Source organism: Notolepis coatsorum, assembly GCF_963971535.1.
Source record: "Notolepis coatsorum genome assembly, chromosome: 3".
Classification (NCBI taxonomy): domain Eukaryota; kingdom Metazoa; phylum Chordata; class Actinopteri; order Aulopiformes; family Paralepididae; genus Notolepis; species Notolepis coatsorum.
In genome coordinates, this window is record NC_140167.1 from 121,914,673 (window position 1) to 121,936,997 (window position 22,325).

The 22,325-nt window shown below is 47.4% G+C and overlaps 1 protein-coding gene and 1 pseudogene across 2 annotated transcripts in view; one reads left to right on the forward strand and one right to left on the reverse strand.

Annotated features, from left to right (window-relative positions):
• LOC311225985 (lactase/phlorizin hydrolase-like) overlaps positions 1-22,325 on the reverse strand; it is a 98,221-nt pseudogene that overhangs the window by 36,758 nt on the left and 39,138 nt on the right. The gene's annotated exons all lie outside the window — the stretch shown is intronic.
• LOC311225074 (gap junction gamma-1 protein-like) lies at positions 11,969-13,195 on the forward strand (the record flags this gene model as incomplete). Its single annotated transcript, XM_084310282.1, has 1 exon — positions 11,969-13,195. The coding sequence occupies one exon, from the start codon at positions 11,969-11,971 to the stop codon at positions 13,193-13,195; it is 1,227 nt and encodes a 408-aa protein (XP_084166408.1).

Genomic DNA, 22,325 nt, shown 5'->3' on the forward strand with positions numbered 1-22,325 from the left:
GGGTCTGTAGGGTAAGCACTTATTCCCTCCCCCCTGAACATTTATGGAGATGTATGGGCCTTTTAAGTCAGTGATAAAAGTGTCTTTCAAGGATAAGTGAGTTCCTGCACTGATTATTATAGTTCAATATTCAATATTTGATCACCAAAACCCCCCAAAAAGCATAAAAGGGGGCCCCCTGCCCGAAAAGGGCCCTTAAAAATCGAGCTTGCGCGCGCTCGGGTAATATATGCACACAAGTGTAGTGCCCTTTTCAGCCCTTGAGCACCTGCCCCTCTAAAGTCCTGTGCACGTCCCTGTTCGTGGCCATTTCCCCCAAAACCCCGGGGCCTCTGAGCCTAAACCCCGGGGCCCCTGAGCCTCAGGGACAGCAGGGTTTAGGATGATGAGATAACGATAGTCTCGCCAGGCCAGCAGGCCATAACTAGCCTCCCAGATGTGAGACCACAAAGCGCCTCTGTCCCCCAGGGTTGTGGTGTAACTGGCAGTCCGTTTTTCTGCCTATCCTTTTGGAAGCATTACTGGAAGTACTGCAAATGGGGGTGGCCAGAGCTCTTTCCTAATGGAGACTTTATATTAAAATGTGTGTATGTATTCATAGTTCCTAGAATTTCAGACACTTTTTATTGACTTCAGGCATACAGTATCATAGATGGTTTAAAGTTTAAACACTCTTTTTAAAATGAGACACTCGGCTTTTGTAAGGGACACAAATACTTTCTGTCGACTACAATTATTGGGTCATATTGATAACTGAGGTAGGACTTCTCTTAGAAAGTTCCAGTTTCTCTCTCCCACTCACAATGACAAAGCATTGGCATGGAATGCTGCCTTGCTCACGGCACACATATCTGCTCCATCAGTGATGTTTTGCTGCGGGCAATGGACCGTTATGGCTGACATTATAGGCTATTGATTTGATCTCCTAACCCACTTCTCAAAGAAAGCCAGGTTTGACTATGGTGACGCTCTTAGCATGGTTGTTTGGAACTGGTAACATGCTTCCATATAGATTTTCAACTTGTAAACCACAGGGTGGCTTTGAAGAGCAGCTGTAGTGTTATCTTGCCCCAAAAGCCTGTGAGAACTGATGTTGTCATTAAACTCCATGGGTTGAAAACTGTTGAACACAGAACAGTTGCAGAAGAATACCAGGCAACATACCAGAATACCCCGTTTTCCGGAGTTCTAGATGAAAAATCATACACAATCATACACCTGTACTAATGAACAATGGATAACATTTTCTTTCATATGCGTTAGTTGTCTCATTTTTGATGGTCAGCTTGAAACATGGTCAAAGTAAATCTTTTTTTCTTCAACTTTTCGTAGTGGTAAATTTCACAACATCAAGTTGTTAACATTAAGCTTTAAATATATCTCTAGGGCTCATAATGTATAAGATCCTCTGCATGGCTCAGCTAGCCATCACTCATAGCAGACCAGGCTGCAGAAACAAATTAGTGGGGGGGGGGGGGGGGGGGGGGGGGGGGGCATAAAATGTTCTCGGGGGGGCACAATGGTTTTTCAACACAGGTTCCCTTTTATACATTTCAGCTGGGACAACGGCACTGTGGCTTGCTTGGCGCTGCCCACGGTGCTGAACTAAACAGCAGAGAGGCAATTGAAAAATCTAATTTCTCTATCTTAAGAACATTCACTTATACAAAAACAGACTGAACGGATATATATATAACAGACCTGCTGGGGCAGCGGACTGAGAGCAGGGGACACAAACAGGCTGGATAAGATGGTCAGGAAGGCCAGTAGCTTGGTTGAGGTGGAGCTGGACTCTAGCGAGGGTGGCGGAGAGGAGGAACCTTGCTAAGCTCCAGGCCATCAGGGAAAACCCCTCCCACCCACTATACACAGACTTGGCTGACAGGAGGAGCATGTTATAGGCTCACACTACCTAAATGCAGTACTGAACGGCACAGGAAGTCCTTCATTCCGACAGCCATCAGACTAGGGCTGGGCGATATGGCCAAAAACGTTATCGCGATAAAATTATTTTCATATAACTATATCGATAATTATCGTCGATATAATGTCTGTTAAGTTTAATTAACTTCTTATGCCCGGCGGCGATGGACGGGCTATTAATAGCATAGATATATATAATAGACTTGTTTTGCTGCTGCGAATGTCTCGAGTCGAGTTGATGTCGTCATCAGTCCGCGCACGTTAGCAGTTAGCCGACAAGCGGAGTATCTCATGACAATTTACTAAATATGACCCTAAAATACTCTCTTCCGCCCCAATATATTGAAACGACGTCCACTGTATACCCCACACTACTATAAACATGGCCTCAGAATTCACGCCACACACATACTCTGCACGTAAATATATAAAATAGCGCCGTGCAAGCTAGTTATCCTAGCCAGCCTGTTGTTTCTAAGCGGTGTATTCCATGACAATGTACTAAATATGACACTAAAATACTCTCTTCCGCCACAATACATTGCAACGACGTCCACTGTATACCCCACACTACTATAAACGTGGCCTCAGAATTCACGCCACACACCCACTCGGCACGTAAATATATAAAATAGCGCCGTGCAAGCTAATTAGCCTAGCAAGCCTTGTTGTTGAGTCCTACCTCTGGGTCTCCTTCCGGGTCTCCTTCGCTCTCGGCCATCTCCTTCACTGATTGGTTGTTAGTGCGTGTGCTCATATCCAAGCTTGGAAAATCGATATATCTAAACTTTGCGACCACGTTTCATGTTTATTTCGAGGAAATAATTTATCGCGATAGTTATCGTTTTATCGCCCAGCCCTACATCAGACTATACAATGCATCACTGTGCCTCACTGAGCACAGAGTGACAGTTACCATCTTCCTGGACTCTTAATTTTTAAACAACACTGTGCAATATTACACCTAATGTAGACTTCAGTATATTTTTACTGTATTTATTTACTGTATATTTTATTCTATTTTTATTCTATTTCATTTTATTCTATTCTTAGGCCATTTGTTTTGTTATTCTTATTCGTGACTTGTTCTGTCTAAATGTTTAATGTTGAGTGATTTGTAGTCAAATTTCCCTCAGGATAATACATTTCTATTCTATTCTATATCTTTGAAAAGTCTCCATTTATTCAACACTTCTGAATTCACTGACAAACTGAACTGAACTGACAAAAATAAGGTGGATAAAAAAGCAAACAAAATTCCTCCACAGGCTACTCATCATCATTAGTAGAGCGGCAAGCAGCGTTTGGGGACAGAGTGAAATCTTCTTAAAACACTGCCCCTCTCCACTCATTCCTGAACTTTTTTGTTAAGTCCTTCTCAAATGCCAACTGAATTAAATTGGCCTTGCGTCGATGAAGCATACTAAGGCGATGTTCTGTAAAGACGTTCTTGAGGGTAGAAAACGAATTCTCACAGAGTGCCGTGCTAGCTTCAGTAGTGTTGTTGTTGACATTAGTGCCCACTAGGGCTGTCCCCAACTAAGGATTTGGATAGTCGACTTTGATATAAAAAAAAAATAAAAAATTTATTTTATTTTTTACCAGGGTGGGCACAGCTGACTCAGTGGGCGGGCCCGGCCCCCTAATGCCCGCCCATGGCGCCGGGTCTGACTCATAGAATATCAGTTTGTTTATTGGCTACAGTGTTGGCAGATGGGAAATGTTAAATTATCATCCCAAAGGCTTAAAATGGAAACATTTTGGAAATTATAATTTATCTGTGTAGAACAAATGGGTGTACAAAGGACACATTTATCGTATAGAGACCGACGGCATAATTATTGTACATCTGGCATGCTCTATCCGAAGCAAGAGCTGTGATTGTAGGATCAAGAAAAGAGAGGGACTTGAGATGGGTCAATTGGAAACTGTATGGCTTCCCCCCATTGAGGTCACTAGTCCTCTTAATTTACCCCACAATGCAAAGCATGTAAAGCGTGCTCTTTTGCTGTTAGCTAACACTAGCACTAACAGTACCCACCAAAAATGTGGAGCTAATGTTGGCTACTACCAAGTGTTGCAGCTAACTCTAGTTATATTGTATATCAAAGACCATCTTGTTTGCTGTAGCTTACATGGCAGCTCTGATATTCTGTAGCAACTGGTGCTAATGCTTTCTAACGCAACATATGCTTTGCATTATGGGATAGATGATGACATCTTTAATGGGGGCAGCCATACTTAATACAATTCTCCATTGAGGCGGTATAATGGAAACTGTGCCTCTACTGTCTGCTAGGACTGTTTGGGTCCCTGCACTCCTTTCCTCATACCTCAGGGCTGGCCAACGTTGGGTCTGCGAGTGAGGGCCCAATGTGGCTCTAGTCTCCACAATATTATTTTGGGGCAGCCTCTAGTGAGATGATTTTTGTTCAACTTGTTTATGTATATAAGGACTGAGGGATGGTTTATATCTTTATTATTAGGCCTAGGGGATACAATCGTGTTGAATGACCCGTGACCATGACACTGTTATTTAGAGGTGTGACGTATCTCCTGTTAGTTTTTGATTCTTGGGGTCACAATTAAATTAAAAAAAATCTCTTCATAATCAATTGTTGATCCTATACATATATTTGATTCTAGATTGCGGTTTTGAGTTACTTTGAGATATAGTTTAATAGGTTTCAAAGATTTTTCCTGCTCCCCCTTACCCTTACTGTTGGTGTTCCATCTCTAAAGTGATAATTGTCTAGTTGCATTCTTTAAGCCATGAGCCGTGATGATTTGGTCACTTTTGTCTTGGCTGGTAAAAGCAGATGTTTCAGGCCTATAGGTCCCACAGACTACTACACAACGATTGACTGGATCAACGATTTTGCTTTGTCATACCAGAGCAGACTGTATTGCTGCCTTGTTAATTTATCCACTGTACACAAGGATGCAGCTCCCTCCTACATCGCTCTGAGTCTGACTGGCTAATGGTACCATTTTTGTTTTTGAGCACACAGTGAGTTTTCTTCTATAAGCAGAAGCCTACCTGTGTTGTGGGAGGCATCATTTGTAGTAATAAATTGTTACATTAACACCCCCTCCTCTCTACCCCACGCACACAAACACGCAGCCCATTTCTTTGTCTTGTAAGGCTGTCCCCGAACCCTGTTTTTAGGGTTCGAACGTTCGCCAGGGTTTATCGAACGAACGTTCGTTTTAAAAAAAAATTTAATAATTTTTTTTAATAAACATTATTTTTAAATTTTTTTAATAATACATTTTTTTTTTTTGTATTATTATAGATCCTACGGAGGGCGGCATTGCATAGTCTATTGGTGAAAAACATGTTGTTTACAGTGGTGGCTGTTCATGTAAACATGTAATTAAACAAAGCACTCAGAAGAAAATAAACAAGCTACTGCATCAAAGTTACTACTTATGATAAACAATAGCCCTTGCAGTCACGTAAGGGGCTAGATAAACAAAGGCATTCGTTTTGTGGCATTAACGTTATATAGTTAGTGTTACACGTTCAATAACAGGTATTCACTCTTGGTCGACGGGGAAGGGAGAGGGGAGCCGGGAGGAGAGGCGCACGCCTCGGCTCCTCAACAGACCCGTCCACCGTCTACCTCGGAACGGTGGTAGGGCGGACGGGCTCCCAACACGCCTGCCGCCCGTCCGCCCTACCACCGTTCCGAGGTAGACGGGTCTGTTGAGGAGCCGAGGCGTGCGCCTGCTGTTGTTTCCAACGCAACCACCTCCCGCCATGAAGCTCGCGCTCCGTGGCCGAAAAAGGCTGGTATTCATTAATGATCCTTTTGCAGGTTCACCTACGGAAACCTTGTTACCGATTACTTCCTCGGCGGGGAGCTAACTACGGCTCCCCGGTAGCTACGGTAAGTCTGTTGAGGCTTCTCGCAAGCAGATCAATGGCGGCATTGCCTGAAGTAAAAAACGAATAAACGCTTGCCGATTGGTGGTAACAGCAGAGGCGGGTGCAAGCGGTGTGACGTAATTGGCAGAATCGCCTGTCAATCAAAATAGAGCTCTGGTTGAGAAATAGTATCCCGCTGCAGCCCGGCAGACCATACTGGTTGAGCCGAGCGCCTGACGCGCCGCTTCACATCACCTCAACCCCGTGCGCATCCTTTATTTTTTTTTCACCGAACGTTCGAACCTATTAATTAAAGTCCGAATGTCAGCGTAACGAACGAACGTTTGAACGTTCGGGCTCAGCCTTATTGTCTTGTCTGGGCAGAGAAGCTAGTCATGGTGTAAGACCACAGATCCTTGATGAGCTGTAAGTCTTAGGTTTCCCGTAGGACAACTGACTCATATTTCCTCTAGGACAACTGACTCAGATTATTGCACCAATTCATTTTACTTTACTACTTAAATTTTTAATGGTTATTGCCTTTTCTTTTAGAGGTAGAATCTGTAATGTCGTCAAACGGTGACCATACTTTCTTTAGCCTGGTGTGTGGCTTGCATTCTGCTACACTATTCCGCGCGGCACCCTGGAGTAGTTGGCCTTAACGTCCATTCACTCGCTCTTAACAACGCTCCATTCCCTTAACGACCATCCACTCCCTGTTTACAAAACCATGTATTATTTTGGCCATATGTGGCGCTGTTGCGAGTTTGTGGATGCTGCGCTGCTGTATCCACATTTAGGAGAAAAAGAACAGAAGAAGAGATCCGTTTGGCAGAGCTGGAGAAAGTAGCGTTTTTCAGTCAACCTGTTAAAGTTTGAAGGTGAGTTTAAACTACTAAATAAGATCCGATTCCTAAACACTGTCACAACAGCAGTCATATTGTATATTTTCAACAATACGTTTGTTTACCAATAGGTTATTGGGTTTGTACCGAGTGACTGAGTTCGTTTTTTCTCAAATGTAAACTACAGTATAAGATCCCAACAATGTCACAACAGCAGTCATATTGTATATTTTCAACAATACGTTTGTTTACCAATAGGTTAAACTGTTTTTTAGCGTTTGTGTTGGCAGTTTCAACAGTTGGATGTACTCGGTGAAGCTGACTGAGTCGTGTTTTGTTTCTGCACAGCAGATCTTAACGATAATACATTGTGTCCTATCTATCTATCTCACTATCTATCTGCTATGCTTTTATTTTTTACTCCGTTTATTTGATCAGGGACAGTGCATATCAATCAACAGTTATACATTTATAAATGAATACAAATTAAAAACTGTAAATATGCCAACATTAGCAGGGTTGCTAGTTTTCAGTTGTAGTCCCTGGGCTAGATGTTTAAAGCCCAACCTCCAGGTTAAACCCTACTGATCAATTATGGGTAGTTTACATCATTGGTATATAATTATATATATATCTGTACATATCTCTTACCTACTCTTACTAGTTACACTGCTGGTCAGAATGACTTACTACCATAGTGTCTTTATACCTGTATCACTGTACATATTAATACTATATCTAAATCTGTATATCTCTTACCTACTCTTACTAGTTACACTGCTGGTCAGAATGACTTACTACCATAGTGTCTTTATACCTGTATCACTGTACATATTAATACTATATCTAAATCTGTATATCTCTTACCTACTCTTACTAGTTACACTGCTGGTCAGAATGACTTACTACCATAGTGTCTTTATACCTGTATCACTGTACATATTAATACTATATCTATATCTGTACATATCTCTTACCTACTCTTACTAGTTACACTGCTGGCCAGTATGACTTACTACCATAGTGTCTTTATACCTGTATCACTGTACATATTAATACTATATCTATATCTGTACATATCTCTTACCTACTCTTACTAGTTACACTGCTGGCCAGTATGACTTACTACCATAGTGTCTTTATACCTGTATCACTGTATATATTAATACTATATCTAAATCTGTACATATCTCTTACCTACTCTTACTAGTTACACTGCTGGCCAGTATGACTTATACCATAGTGTCTTTATACCTGTATCACTGTACATATTAATACTACAACTCTGTACATACATGTAGTACTCATAGTACTAATTTATATATGTTATACCCAGTTTAACCACCTGTAGAGTGTATATTACTATTTCACGTTACTGCTACATAGTCACTCTGGTTGGATGCCAAACCTCTTTTAGTTGTACTGTACTTGTGCTGCATGATGACAATACATTACAATCTGCACTGAATTAGTCACAGAATGTTTTGGGACTAGAAGGTTTACAGGGTTAACCGGCTGTCGTGTGGCAGTGAAAGGGTTAACCTTCTGTGTATTGTTGAAGGTTTAGTCCACATTGTTTATTGAACAAAAATACAACATGAAGGTTGGCCTTTAAGCCAGAAACAATAGTACTGTTACGTGACATACGATATGCAAATATACAGTAAGGAACCTGACGCAAACTTTGCCATCACAACCATTGAACTATTATAATAGTTAGGATCTATGGGTAACAGTACTGTATATTTGCATATTGTATATGTCACAAATGTAACAGTACTATATACCTGTATGTCATGTATGTCCCTATGTCATAAATGTCATGATGTCATGTATGTTGTGTGTGTCATAAATGTCACTATGAATTGAAAATAGGGGACCCTGATGTAAACAAGACAAACGTCTTTCTCTGGTCTGCATCCCCTTAACAATTGTGTGTATTGAGCCGTACTGTATTGTACCCATTCTGCAATCTGTTAAATAAAGTTTTCATTCATTCATTCAGTGAGATGCTGGAGAAGCAGCAGCAGCAGCAACAACAACAGCGGCTCCCCAAGACAAGAGGACACACAACTGCCTCGCCTGTGGTCAGCCAAAGTCCCGGTTCCTCAGAGATGGCTCCACCATCCACTTTTTTTTTTATCAGACTGGAGCGGTGAGATACTGTACTTCTACTGCTCCACTAAGGTCTTCCAGACCTATGCAGCAGAAGGACTCACCAATCCCAGGATGCCATTCCAGGACTTTGTTGAGACAGAGTTTTTTCAGAGGGAGTTGGAGGCCTGGAGGGATGTCTTTATTCTCCTTTATTTTATATATCAGAGGATTTTATAGTATGTCTGCACTTTATGTGCTCATTTCATCATTCATGTATTTTACATTCTACTAAAACTGAATCAAACCATAAACAAGGTGGCCCTAAAGGATGTTAGATCCTAATGTGAAAAACTGTGATTTTATATGTCTGCTCATTTGACTTATTTCTACTTTTATCTTTACGCCCCACTATCTGCTGGGTGCATACTATAACCGTATCATGTTTTGTAACAGATTACAGAAGCATATTGGAACGTGAGGTTCTGATATGAATTGATTAATATATCTGCATTATTTTATCCCACTTTATGCTTTGCTCTTGCTGCTTGTTTTACACTGATTTTATGTTTTATTTCTTACTGATGTAAAGCACTTTGAACTGCAATCCCCTGTATGAAAGGTGCTATACAAATAAAGTTATTATTATTATTATTACTGAGACACAGTTCTTTCAGATAGATAGTTTTTAAACCAGCTCAAAGCCGTTTTACCAAGACCTATATGCAGCCAAGCCTCTGCAGTAATGCGTGATCCACAGAGTCAAACGCTTTAGACAGATCAACAAACAATGCTGCACAGTGTTTTTTCTTGTCTAGTGCTTCAATTATGTCATTTGAGACTAGCATAGTCGCTGAAGTACTATGGATCTGAAGCCTGACTGAGACTTGTTAAGAATATTATGGTCAGCTAGAAACTCTTTCAGTTTGTTTACAAGCGATTCAAAGACTTTGGCCATTACAGACAATCTGGAAATAGGGCGATAATTATTTAGGTCAGAGGGGTCTCCGCCCTTTAACAAGGGGAGAACCATGGCCGACTTCCATGAGCTAGGTAATTCACCAGATATGATATGAACATTTCCTGATGACGCTGCCATTTTAGCTCTAATTAAGAATGACAGTGACCTAGCTGACTATTATTTGGAAATCCAGTGGTTTGTAAACTGGTGCGACAATAACTGTCTGGTTTTAAATGTTAAGAAGACTGAGGAGATGGTGTTTGACCCCAGAGGTGTTGGGGACCACAGGCCTGTGGTCATCCACACACAGTCCTCCTGTGCATAAATTAAGAAACATGATTTAAGTTGACAAAAACCTCTGCCGCTACAATCTAATGATAATCTAAATATGTGCAACAAGGAGAGACGGGGACAGAATTAATGAATGAAAACTTTATTTAACAGATTGCAGAATGGGTACAATACAGTACGGCTCAATACACAAAATGTTTAAGGATGCAGAGCAGAGAAAGACATTTGTCTTGTTTACATCAGGGTCCCCCATTTTCAATTCATAGTGACATTTATGACATACATGACATTTATGACAAGGACATACATGACATACAGGTATATAGTACTGTTACATTTGTGACATACGATATGCAAATATACAGTAAGGAACCTGACACGAACTTTGCCATCACAACCATTGAACTATTATAATAGCTTTACTATTATAATCTAAATCTGTGCAATATTCATGTTTATTTAGTGATATTCATGTTTATTGATTCAACATAGCTGTTTATCTTTGATAATGTATGACAGGCTTTTGCCCCGAACGGGATTCGAACACGGCTGCACGAGAGCAGTTCAGCTCCTTGGACAGCGTGACAAATGCACCCCATTTCATTGGCTGTCAGTCTGTTACACCTATACACGGCTGGCCTCCGCGCGGCACGGTGGTGTAGTGGTTAACACTGTCGCCTCATAGCAAGAAGGTCCAGAGTTCGATTCCCGCTTGGGGACCAGGTTTCCATGATGCCAGGTACTCAGGTGGGGTATCTCCCAGGCCTTTCTGTGTGGAGTTTGCATGTTCTCCCCGTGCTCGCAAGGGTTTCCCCCCTGATAAGATAAACCCAATGGAAAAACATGCACAACAGATCGCTAACGCTGTGGCGTCCTTGACGAAGACGGACAGGAGCACTTGGATTGGTCCCCGCCGGGGCGCGGCTCATGTTGCCGCCCTATCTGCTCCCGGCTGCCCATGGGGGGAAGGACAACGGGATGGGAAAAGTGCAGAGAGACATTTCATCGGCGACTCAGTGCATGTGTGTGTGTGTGTGTTCCTGTGGGTCGCCCATCTCGCGTGTGTGTGTGTTAAACTGCATGACAAATAAAGACTTCTAGTCTAACAATTATTATTATATTATTATATATTATTATGTGACAACAGATCCACATACATGTGTTTCTATTATAGATGAGCTGTAAACCCCTCCTCAGTCGTGTAAGAACAGGATTAGATTTTACAGCTGTTTGATAACATTCCTCGCGTGGCTGCGTGCATGCTCTAAGCGTTGGCAGCTATTAAAGTCCAACTAGAGGTCCTCCTTGCCTGAGCATGCTGTCTACAGATGTGGAACAGCTTCAGTGTGACGTGGGGGGGGGGGGGGGGGGGGCGTGGTGGATTGTCTGGGACTAGAGCCTTGTCTCCACCTAGTGGATAATGGATATGTGTTGTAATTACCAAAATGTATCAGAACCTCCTTCGCCCTCATGTGTCTAGTAGCATTTTAAACCTGGTTGTGTCAAGCATACTGCAATTATGTTTATCACATTTCACATTAGTCTGGTCCATTTTATTTATGGATTGTTAGTTTGTCCAATTGGTTCCTTTTTTAAAAACGGGAGTTTGCATGTAGAAATTGTAATTCATACACTGTTCACCTGATTTTGTAAATACCCTAACATTTATGAAATTCTGCACTTAAAGCACATTTTGATTGTTTCATTTCAAGTCCATTATGGCGGTGGTGTACAGAGCCAAAATTGCGAACATTTTGTCTTTATGGACCTGACTGTAGTTGTAAGAAAAGTGTGGATGAATTTCCACCACTGACAAATCTACCTTTGTACAATGCACTGCTTTTATTTTTAGCAACTGTACGGTCCATTATCAAGTAGATTTAAAATATTTAAAACCTTTTTTCAGGCTACAAGCTTATGACCATGCATTAACATTCTCTTTCCATGCAGATCTGAGCGGCCTTCCTTCCCCTCAGAAGTACAATGAGTTGGAGCTTCCTGACCCATCTGCTGGACGAGATCTCCAACCACTCCACCTTTGTCGGTAAGGTTTGGCTCACCCTCCTCATCGTCTTCCGCATCGTGCTGACGGCCGTCGGGGGAGAGTCCATCTACTACGATGAACAGAGTAAATTTGTCTGCAACACGCAGCAGCCCGGTTGCGAGAACGTGTGCTACGACGCCTTCGCCCCACTCTCCCACATCGGCTTCTGGGTGTTCCAGGTGATTATGATCACCACCCCCACCATCATGTACCTGGGATTCGCCATGCACAAGATTGCCCGCATGGATGACTCAGAGTACCGGCCACGCAAGAAGATGCCCATGGTCAGCCGGGGCACCAACCGCGACTACGAGGAGGCGGAGGACAACGGTGAGGAGGACCCAATGATCCTGGAGGAGATCGAGCCGGAGAAGAAGGAGGAGAAGTCGGACAAGCCCAGCAAGAAGCATGACGGCCGGCGGCGCATCAAGCGCGACGGCCTCATGAAGGTGTACGTGTTCCAGCTCCTGTCACGTGCCACCTTCGAGGCGGCCTTAATGTTCGGCCAGTATGTGCTGTATGGCCTGGAGGTGGCTCCGTCGTACGTATGCACCCGGTCGCCCTGCCCGCACACGGTGGACTGCTTTGTCTCCCGCCCCACTGAGAAGACCATCTTCCTGCTCATCATGTATGGCGTCAGCGCCCTGTGTCTGTTCTTCACCTTCCTGGAGATCCTCCACCTCGGCTACAGCGGAATCCGCGACTGCTTCTGCACCCCGCGGTCGCGGCCCCCTACCCCCCGCCACTCGGCCCTGACCAGCCAGAGGCCTTCCCTCTGCGGCCAGCCCTCTGCCCCCCCGGGCTACCACACGGCTCTGAAGAAGGACCCGTCGGGGAAAATGGCCTTCAGGGACAACCTCGCAGACTTCGGCCGAGAGTCGTTTGGGGATGAGGCCTCGTCGCGGGAGCTGGAGAGGCTTCGGCGACACCTGAAACTGGCCCAGCAGCATCTGGACCTGGCCTACCAGAATGAGGTCAGCAGCCCGTCGCGCAGCAGTAGCCCAGAGTCCAACAGCACGGCTGTGGAGCAGAACAGGCTCAACTTTGCCCAGGAGAAGCAGAGCAGCACATGCGATAAAGGTGAGATTTCTGCCTCTTCCTCACATAACTTTCTACTAGGGCTGTCAAAATTGGCCAAAAATGACATTGGAATTAGGACAGAGTAAAATCTATCTTCATTTGAATTATCGATTAATAATCCCAAGAGATCGATCTTAAAATAAAAGTGTGTGTATATATTCAATTTTTCATCCCCCATTTTAGTTGTTATGGCAATTCCTTTCCTGGCCATTGCGTGCATTGCCCCACTGTGTCTGCGGGTCGGCAATTAAGTTTGGCCTCGGGATAGGAATTGTCCATTGGTTCTCCCAGCCCACATGACTATTTCTAGCATTTCCATTGGCTATAGTGACGGATATAATCATATAGATAATGACTGGAAATACAACAAATCTACGAAACCACATACTGAGACATCACCAAGACGTGACATATGCAAAAGCCAATGTTCCAATAAAAGGTACATTCATGCAACAGCTTGAGAGTAAATTCTTAATGTAAACATTGATATTTTTAGAGGGTTCCTTGAACCATTGAATCGGATTGATCAGAAATCTAATCTAATCGGGACCTTGTGAATCAGAATCGAATCATTTTGGGAAATCAGTGGCGATACCCTGCCCTAATTCGAATACTCCTTCTTAAAAAACACATGGGTGCCAACTATGGATGTCCGATATTATCGGCCTACCGATATTGGCATTAAAATGTGATATCGGAAAATATCGGTATCGGTTTTCAATATTTTTTTAACATTTATCTACCCAGGCAAGCAAGTAAGAACTAATTCTGATTTTATTTATTGTCAAAAGTATGCATAATGTTGTGTTAATTCCATGACAAGAGATATGTAATGTTAATTACCTGAAATTAAGGGACCCTGCATGTATCGGTTGATATCGGTATCGGAAATTAAGAGTTGGACAATATCGGTGTATCGGTAAAAAAGCCAATATCGAACATCCCTAGTGCCAACCCTTGGAATATCTATTGTTGTGCATTATGTCCACAAGAGGGCAAACCAATACAACGGGAGACATAACTAGTAGGCTATAGTCATTTATTTAAACAAAATAAATATCAACATACCTACACCAGCATACAAATAAATGAATGTATTATCTCAATCTCTCAGAAGGGTCCGTCTCTCGGAGCAAGATCAAATAAATGAAAGTTCTGTATCGTTAAGGGGCTCAGCTTGGCATCACCTTCTGCACTATCTCGCGTACGTGCACGCGTACTGAATAAATTCCACAAATGTACCTCTAATACCAGTATTAGTCTGACCACACCCCTCATCAGCTTACCTTCATAAGCAGGTGTGTGGTCACCTGCTCTCCTCCTTCTCGCTTTCACCACAAGGAAAGTGCCTCGGTAGTACCCCACTTGACGTGTTGTTAGTTGAAAAGAGTTGTGACTGCTTTACATTGTGCTTAACCTTTTCTTCTCTCACTTGTTGTATAAGAAAAGGTTTGGGTCATAATGTATTCCGCGGAGAGTAGACCCGCTAGACCTACTCTTCACCACCGGTTCTCCATTCCCGCCTCCGTCGTGCGTTCTGGTGCTGGGCTGTTGCCACTCTCGTGGTTGCCGACCCAGCCCGGGAGACTGCCGGTGGATAGTTTTCCTCACCGACGAGCCAAGGGTTCGGTGCCGTCGCTCCGGCGATGGCCTGATCTCGACTCTGGTTCCTCTGGTTCTGGGGAATCGGCCGTTGATGAACGGGGGATTGTCTTGGAGCCGGAGGATTTGCGACGAAAACTTTTTGCGTCTGCTCGCTCGCGTCGCAAGATGGTGGCGTGCAGACGCGAACGGCCTGGGTTTGGGGAATTGCTGGAGACCAGCGAGGACGCGTCCGACTCTGGATTTCTGATGGAAACTGAAGACTTCATGGAGGAGGCGGACGGGTTCTTCTATGATGGTCCCGTGGAGGAGAGTATCCCTCCTCCGGAGACCCCGGAGGGGGGAGAAATGGCTCCATGGGGCGCCTTGTTCGAGGATGTCGAGGAACCACCTTGGCCTCATCAGCAGGATGCCCTACTGTCAGCCGCATCGGATTGTGGCTCCTTAACCAGTCGCAGCCTGCTGTATGCGAGGGATGCGGGGTCGGTGGAGGAGGGTTCGCAGGGGGAACTGCGGGCCTTGTTTCCCGAGCTCATGGCGGTAGCCGCCACCGCAAACGGTGTGCCGCTGCCGCTGCCATTGCCTGCACCTGTCCCTGATGACCTCATAGGCCATCCCTGGCAGCGTCCCCCAGTGAGAGGGGTGGACGTTGTCTACCCATTTTTCCCATCGATGGGGGCCTATGTTCGTCAGGGTCAGGCGGTGTCCAACATCATGGGACTAACTCCCGCCTACGTACCAGTTACGCGGGTGTCGGGGTTAGTCAAAGGTATGGGGGAGGGCGTACCTCGGCTTGACAATCCGATGGCCGCGCTCTTCTGTCCGGATATGGTGTGGGAACCCCTATGCAAGCCGGTCCTCCAGGGGAAGTCGGCTAGGCGATTGGCTTATTGGGGTGACCAGTCATTCATCGCTGGTACACAGTCGCTGGCTGCGGCGTCTAACATCGCCCACCTGGCTAGATTTGTATCGGGGATAATGACGGGCGGCACGGATCTGAACGAGGTAAAATGCGATCAGATCACCCAGGCTGCGGGAGCTGTTCTGCACCTTTCCCAGGTGCTGGCCATAGCCATGGGGAAAGTGCGTGCCCTGGCCACCCTGGGCCAGCGTCACCTTTGGCTGGAGCAGGCCCGTGTGCCAGAGAAGAAGAGAGCCCCTCTTCTGACGGCCGCCCTCTCCGACGCTGGCCTGTTCGGGAAGGCCCTGCAATTGATGACCTCAACATGCAGAGAAATGGCAGAGGAGAGATCCGTCCTTCAACCCCATTTTCCGCCTCCCGTCCTTGCCGGTGGGGGCAGAAGGCTTCCGCGACGTCGAGCTGTCTCCGTCGCCGCTACCACTACCTCCACCGCCGCTGCTGGCCCTGCCAAGAGGGCCAGGGGACGAAACGGCGCTTCGGCCACCGCCGGCCCATCCCAGACCGGAGGAGACGGTAGGGAACGTCGTGTCCAGCAGACTGTAACCTATCGTCCCTCCGGGGCTCCTCGGGGTGGCAAGACTCGAGCGGCGCGAGGTGGCAGACGCCGTTAGGAGTGACTTTTTCCCCTTTGTGTCCCCTCCTCTACACCCTTCCCGGCCCCTCTGTGATTTTGTGCCTTACACTTTTTTAATTAATAAAAAAAGTTCCCCGATATAAGGGGGACTGTGTTTGGCCGAACAAACTGTGTGTTTCTTCATACAAATCATATGGTGGGGTTGTGTATATATGAATCTTGGGGCGTCTTGTCGTTCCCTGGGCGTCTTGGGGATTCAATATGGTGGTCTAAACGGCCTATTGTTGATGTGGGTATGTCAGAACGCACACATAGTGCTGGCTCAGGATGTGCTTGGGCCGTTGCTGACTGGCGCGCCTGGCTTGCTTTGGTAAAACAGCGTTTTTATGGAGCAATTGGGATGGGTTTTTTTTCCTCTTCCGACATCCTGTGTGTTGTCGATGGGTTCCCGTTCATGTCAGGGGATGATGACGGAATGGGTCTGGACATATGGGGAAGGGTCTCACGCCCTAGGGGTGGGCCGCCGGACGCGGTTCATACCGACACGTCTGGGTGGCGCCTTCTTTTTTATGTTGGGATCAAACGCGCATATCTGCCCCTTCTCCTGGGGTTGGCAGGTCGGCGTGATTAGGGCACGGGACTGGTTCTGGTCGCGCTGGTCCAGATCAGTGCACCCGTTGTCCGCTGGGGATGCAGATCTGCTGTTCTGGTACCCTGAGGGACTTGGGGTTTTTTCAGGGGGAAAAATGCTAGGTCGATCCGGGTGTCACAGGGTTCAGCGTTATGGGACCCTTGTTGGGTGCGTTGTATTCTGCACTGTCGTAATGGCTTACGGCCGTGCCGACCTGTACGCGTCCGATCTCGTCGGATCTCGGCCGCTGTACGGGTTGGTCTTGGTTGGTACTTGGTTGGGTGACCTCCTGGAAATACCGAGTGCGGGGTGCTGGGGCTGGTCTTCCATATTACGCTCTTCTCTTGCGTTTTGGCGCTGAGGAGCCTGTTGGGTGGGGTTGACCTCCTTTGGGATCCTGTGCTCCCCGTATCACCGGGCCCGGTCCGGGGTGATGCTCGTTGACCCGTAGGCCCGGGATAGCCCTGTTGGGAACCGGAACGCGGGCTGCGGCGGTGCCGCAGGTGTGTTTCGGGGTTCTTTCCTGAGGGGTTATGGGACCAACCATTGCATGGGGTGATGCCTGGGTGGTTGGTTCTCTGGTGTGTTGCTGCAGTGTCAACTCCCGGTTCTCCGGTTGAGGGTGCCCCTGCACGTTCATGACGTCTGCCGATCGTATGGGCTTTTAGGTGGGCAGCTGTCAGGGGTCGAGTGGTCTACGGATCCCACTTCTGACGTGCTGTTTGAAAGCTTGGTTATGCGACAACGCCAGCATACGCCCCTTCCGCCGGGGCGGCTGTTCAGCTGTCCTTTCTGGCGCCTGCCTCGTCCGCAGTTTTTCCAGGCTTGGGTTGACAGCCTGTTGCCTGGTCTTTCCCCGGTGCGCTGCCTGCTTCCGTTGGTTACCTCTTGTGTGTTAACCGTGCTGTCTGCCTGTTGCAGGGCTTGTGTTCCAGGCGGTGTGCTGTTGGGGAGGACAGGGCCCGCTCGGCTGAGGGGCCCCTTGTCCGGATACGCTGGCGATGTGGGGGGCGGGGTCACTAGGTGCCCCCCTGGTGGGGTCTTGATGCTGGCATCATGGACTTCTCCGGGCCCCCATTCCAGGGAGCCCGGTCCTTTGGTGGATCTGGGTCTTCCTTCGTGCTCCGCTGCTACGGCCTTGCCACGGGGTTGGGTTTGCTCTTGACCCCGTGATTCTGGGGGCAGTAACGAGGTTGTTCCTCCGTTCGTTCCCGGGTGGCATGCGGGTTGTGCGTGTGTGTAGTCGTGGGGTCAAGCCACGGTCTGCTCACCCTGTGCGTTGAGTTGCTTGAGTGCCTCTTCGCACGGTCGGGTCCGTCGCCTTCCCGTGAAGCCCCTAATAGGGGGGCTACCCGCCATTAGGGGGGGTCGGGGGGGCTCGGCCCTCCCTGTTCTGATGGTTGTGGGGGGCTGTCAGCGGGGTGTATTTGTCAGCCAGCGGCTCCGCTTGGCCTCCCTTGTGCAGAAGGTGATGCCAAGCTGAGCCCCTTAACGATACAGAACGTTAGGTTATGACTATAACCAAGTTCTGTTAGTTAGGGGCGACGCTTGGCATCAGACGGCCGCTGCAGCCCTTGACCTCACCTTGTGGTGAAAGCTTGGGAAGGAGGAGAGCAGGTGACCACACACCTGCTTATGAAGGTAAGCTGATGAGGGGTGTGGTCAGACTAATACTGGTATTAGAGGTACATTTGTGGAATTTATTCAGTACGCGTGCACGTACGCGAGATAGTGCAGAAGGTGATGCCAAGCGTCGCCCCTAACTAACAGAACTTGGTTATAGTCATAACCTAACGTTCACGGTATATAGAATGGACATGTATACACAGCAGCGCGCCTCCAAAAAAGCCGTGATAAACGTGAAACAATATATTTACCTTGACATGAAACGTATGATGCTTCTGTCAATTAATTATTCAATACCTGTTCAGTAAGCCTACAGTAGCCTATATACTTTCATGTTTTGTTTAAATAAAATTAAGGCACACTGTAACTGAGGGGTACAATTCCCTGACTGTATTAATCAAGTACTGATATCATTAAATCACTACCGTCTATGTACTACTGGCCAATACTGTACACAAGTATATTAGATTAGAACACTTCCACAATAACACGGTTTTCCACACAAAATACTCGTTTACAATATTTATTACATCAAAGGGGGGTATTAGATTACAGTACTTTGAATGCGCTTATAAGGCAAATAGAATGTGCAGGCAAATCAATAGTGAATATTAAGAATTATCTCTGGTACTCTGGGATAGGGGTGTACTACCGGTTGTAAGCCAGCAGGGGGGGGGGGCAATGCTCTATGAATGTCAATGTTCAAGGAGGCGATATCACCCCTGGGTCAGCGGGGAAAAGCAGCCTGGTCCCAGGATGCGCGCCGTGCAGGTGAAAGCCGTGGAGTCTCTGGCACGACAGAGACGGGCTTGAGTGATGTCCCCACGGGCACGTGGATCCCACAGCAGTGGGTGTAGACGGTTCTCTGCTTCCAGCAGCTTGGTGAAGAATGAAGAATAATAATCCTTGCCGGAAAAGTGGCACTGCTGGCGGGGTGTAAATCCTCGGTGGTGCTGCTGGTCCGGTGTAAGTATCCTCCGGTGCGGTAGTGCACGGTTGAACTTGACGTTACTATACTATTAGCACGGGCAATAAGTGCTCTATGTAGACGCACAATTACTCACTCCACGTGGTCTTTGACTCGTAATGAAGGCTTTACTAATAAATAGCGAACGATACATTGAACAAATGTATTAGGATAACACGAGACTCTATCTTGGGGCAATGCGAGCCCTGCTCTGCCCACGTTGCGTAGTGGGTGAGACGTTGCTTGGATAACTGGAACTGAACGAGACTGAAGGACTAAGAGACTAAGAGAAAGTTCTACTTTACTTGCGCCATATATATATGCGCTGTGAACAAATAGTACCATTCGTATTTCAGTAGCCGTATTCATGGGCAGAAGCTGGGCATGTACAGACATATCTCGTCGGTACCTTTGAAGTCAGCTCGAGGGGGTAAGGCAGTGGCGCCGGGGGATCGCTTCCAATAGGAGAACGAATATTATGGTCTGTCCTGCTACCAGGTAAAGGGATATTCCGTATATATTGTACAAAGGAATATACAAGGGATATCAAACGATATACAAATACTATACATGGGATCTCAGGCAATAAATATATATATTCGGTTTAATCTGACCCTTTGTAACAGCCGCCCCCTAATTAGTCCCACCTAATTAGCTAAGCAGAGACAGATTAACCGCACTGTCCACTACTCAATGTCTGTGAGGGGTCGGGCAGTTCACAAAGTCAGGGGTCATGGTCGTCATTAGGCGAGTCGGGGAGCCTTGGCGACTCTATCAGCCTCGCCACGGGTCGGTTGTAGATCCGCCCTTGGCCGAGCACTTCTGCCACTCTGACCTTTCCGTCGGCACCAGTGGTCACTTTGCTTACGCGGCCGGCCGGCCACGCAGCTCGGGGTAGTGACTGGTCTATGGTCATGACGACTGGACGGGATGAAGGGGGGCTTAGGAGGAAGCGGGCCTGAGACTGCTTTGATCTGGGCTTGGCTGTGCTTTCTCCTCCTCCGTCTGTTTCTCTTGTTCGCTCTGTACCCCGTGTGAGGAGGGGCCGGTCCCGGCCGCCCCGTCAAGGAGTCGCTTGGGGTGCTGGGTTCGAGGTCAGCTACGTCTGAAGCGCAGCTGAGGGGGGTGGAGTTCCGAACTCCCTCTGGTACCCACGGTTCTCTCACGGGCCTCTCGCTTAATGTCAATAGCCTCTGCTGTACGGGGGAGAGGCCGGTGTCTTCTTCTGTCGCTCTGGAGTGGAGGCAGCTAGTGGCTGCTGTTCGGTGGAGAGATTTAGCGAGGGGGCCTTGTAGTGTCCACCCTAGGCGGGTCTCGACTGCTGCAGGACAGCCTCGGGTTCCGGTATGGACCCGGTCTATCGGGACGATGAGGTCTGCATGGTCGGAGCCTATCAGCAGGGTCGGGGTGGCGCCGTCTATGAGCGGGATAGGTAGTTGACGCAGGTGCACGTATTTGTCCATCAGCTGTGGGATGGGGTAGGTGCACTGTGATAGTCCTATTTCTTGGCTGGTGAAAGCATTTGTAATCCTATACCGTCGCTCTGGCTGCCCGCTTGCTGCGATAGTGAAGGAGACATTCTCGCCCTTTATCGTCTTTAAATCTCTTCTTATTGTCCGAATCGTCATTTGGTTCTCGCTCCCCCGCAGTCCCAGCTGGGCCGCAGCGGACGCGAGCAGAAGGGTCTTCTCTGACCCGTCATCAAGGACGGCGTAAGTGTCCATGACTTTGTCCCCGTGGCTCAGGAGCACTCTGACCACTTTGAGGAGCACTCGGGGGGTCTCGCTGTGCTGGTCAATGTGGAGCACTCCTGTTGGTCGGTTGTCTTGGACCTTCTGGTGGGCTCCGCACCGTGCACGGTAAGCGGCGCCCGCCTGGGCCGCCTCACGCCACTGGTCCACTTGGACGGGGTTCAGTGTCTTATATTCGGCGCACTGTGCCAGCCAGTGTCCGCCGTCGCAGTAGGTACAGTAGGGAGCGGTCTGGGGGCTCTTTGGTTCTGGTGCCACCGCCTCGGCATGGTACAGTACCGCGACGGGCCCACTCGGTTGTCCTGGCTGACGCCTGTTGATGTCGTGCAGGACCTCCAGGTGGGTGCCACCGCACCTGCTGCACTTCCTTTTCAAGTGGCACTCAGCTGCTAGGTGGCTGCGCGCGCTCACATCATCCGTGGTCAGCTTCTTGAAGTCTTCGCACTGATGGAGCCGATGTTCTCCCTCACAGTACTGGCACTCAATCTTCCACTGGTCCTTTTTCGTCGAGGGGGTGTTGTGGTTCTGGTGCTGCGGTACTGACTCTGATTGGTGCATGACAGTCACCGATCTTCTTCCATCATTTATTCTCCTGGGTCCCTCTCTGGAGCTTGGCGTGCTCCGCCCGAATGTATCCAGTCGTAAGCTGCTGACTTCTCTCGCCAGGAAGTCGGCTAGATCAAGGAGGGATGGCTCGGGGCCGTTGGGATCCCGGTAGTCTCTCTGCCGCCTAAAAAACGCTCTTGTCTTGCGGGTGGCAGCTTCTCCAAAATCCTCTCGACGTTAGAGTTGCCGTATAGCTCATGCATGCCCTTTTCCCGTTGCGCTCCCAGCATCCCTACCAGGGACTGCACTTTGATTGACAGGTCGTCTAGTGAGCGATTGTCTGTTGCTGGGGGTAAGCGGTCAATATGCCTTATCTCTTCTATTACGTAATCCCATATACGTCCATATCTCTGGTCCAGCGCCGCTAGGGCCGCTGTGTATGGTGTCGAAGAGGTGGCATAGGCCAGCGCTATATTGTGCGCTCGCGGTACTTTCAGGTGCTTCAGTAATATTGCATACTTGTGGCGTTCATCAGCGACATCCACCATCATTGTCTCTAGGCACATCCGGAGCTCCGTGTACTGTGCTCGACTCTCA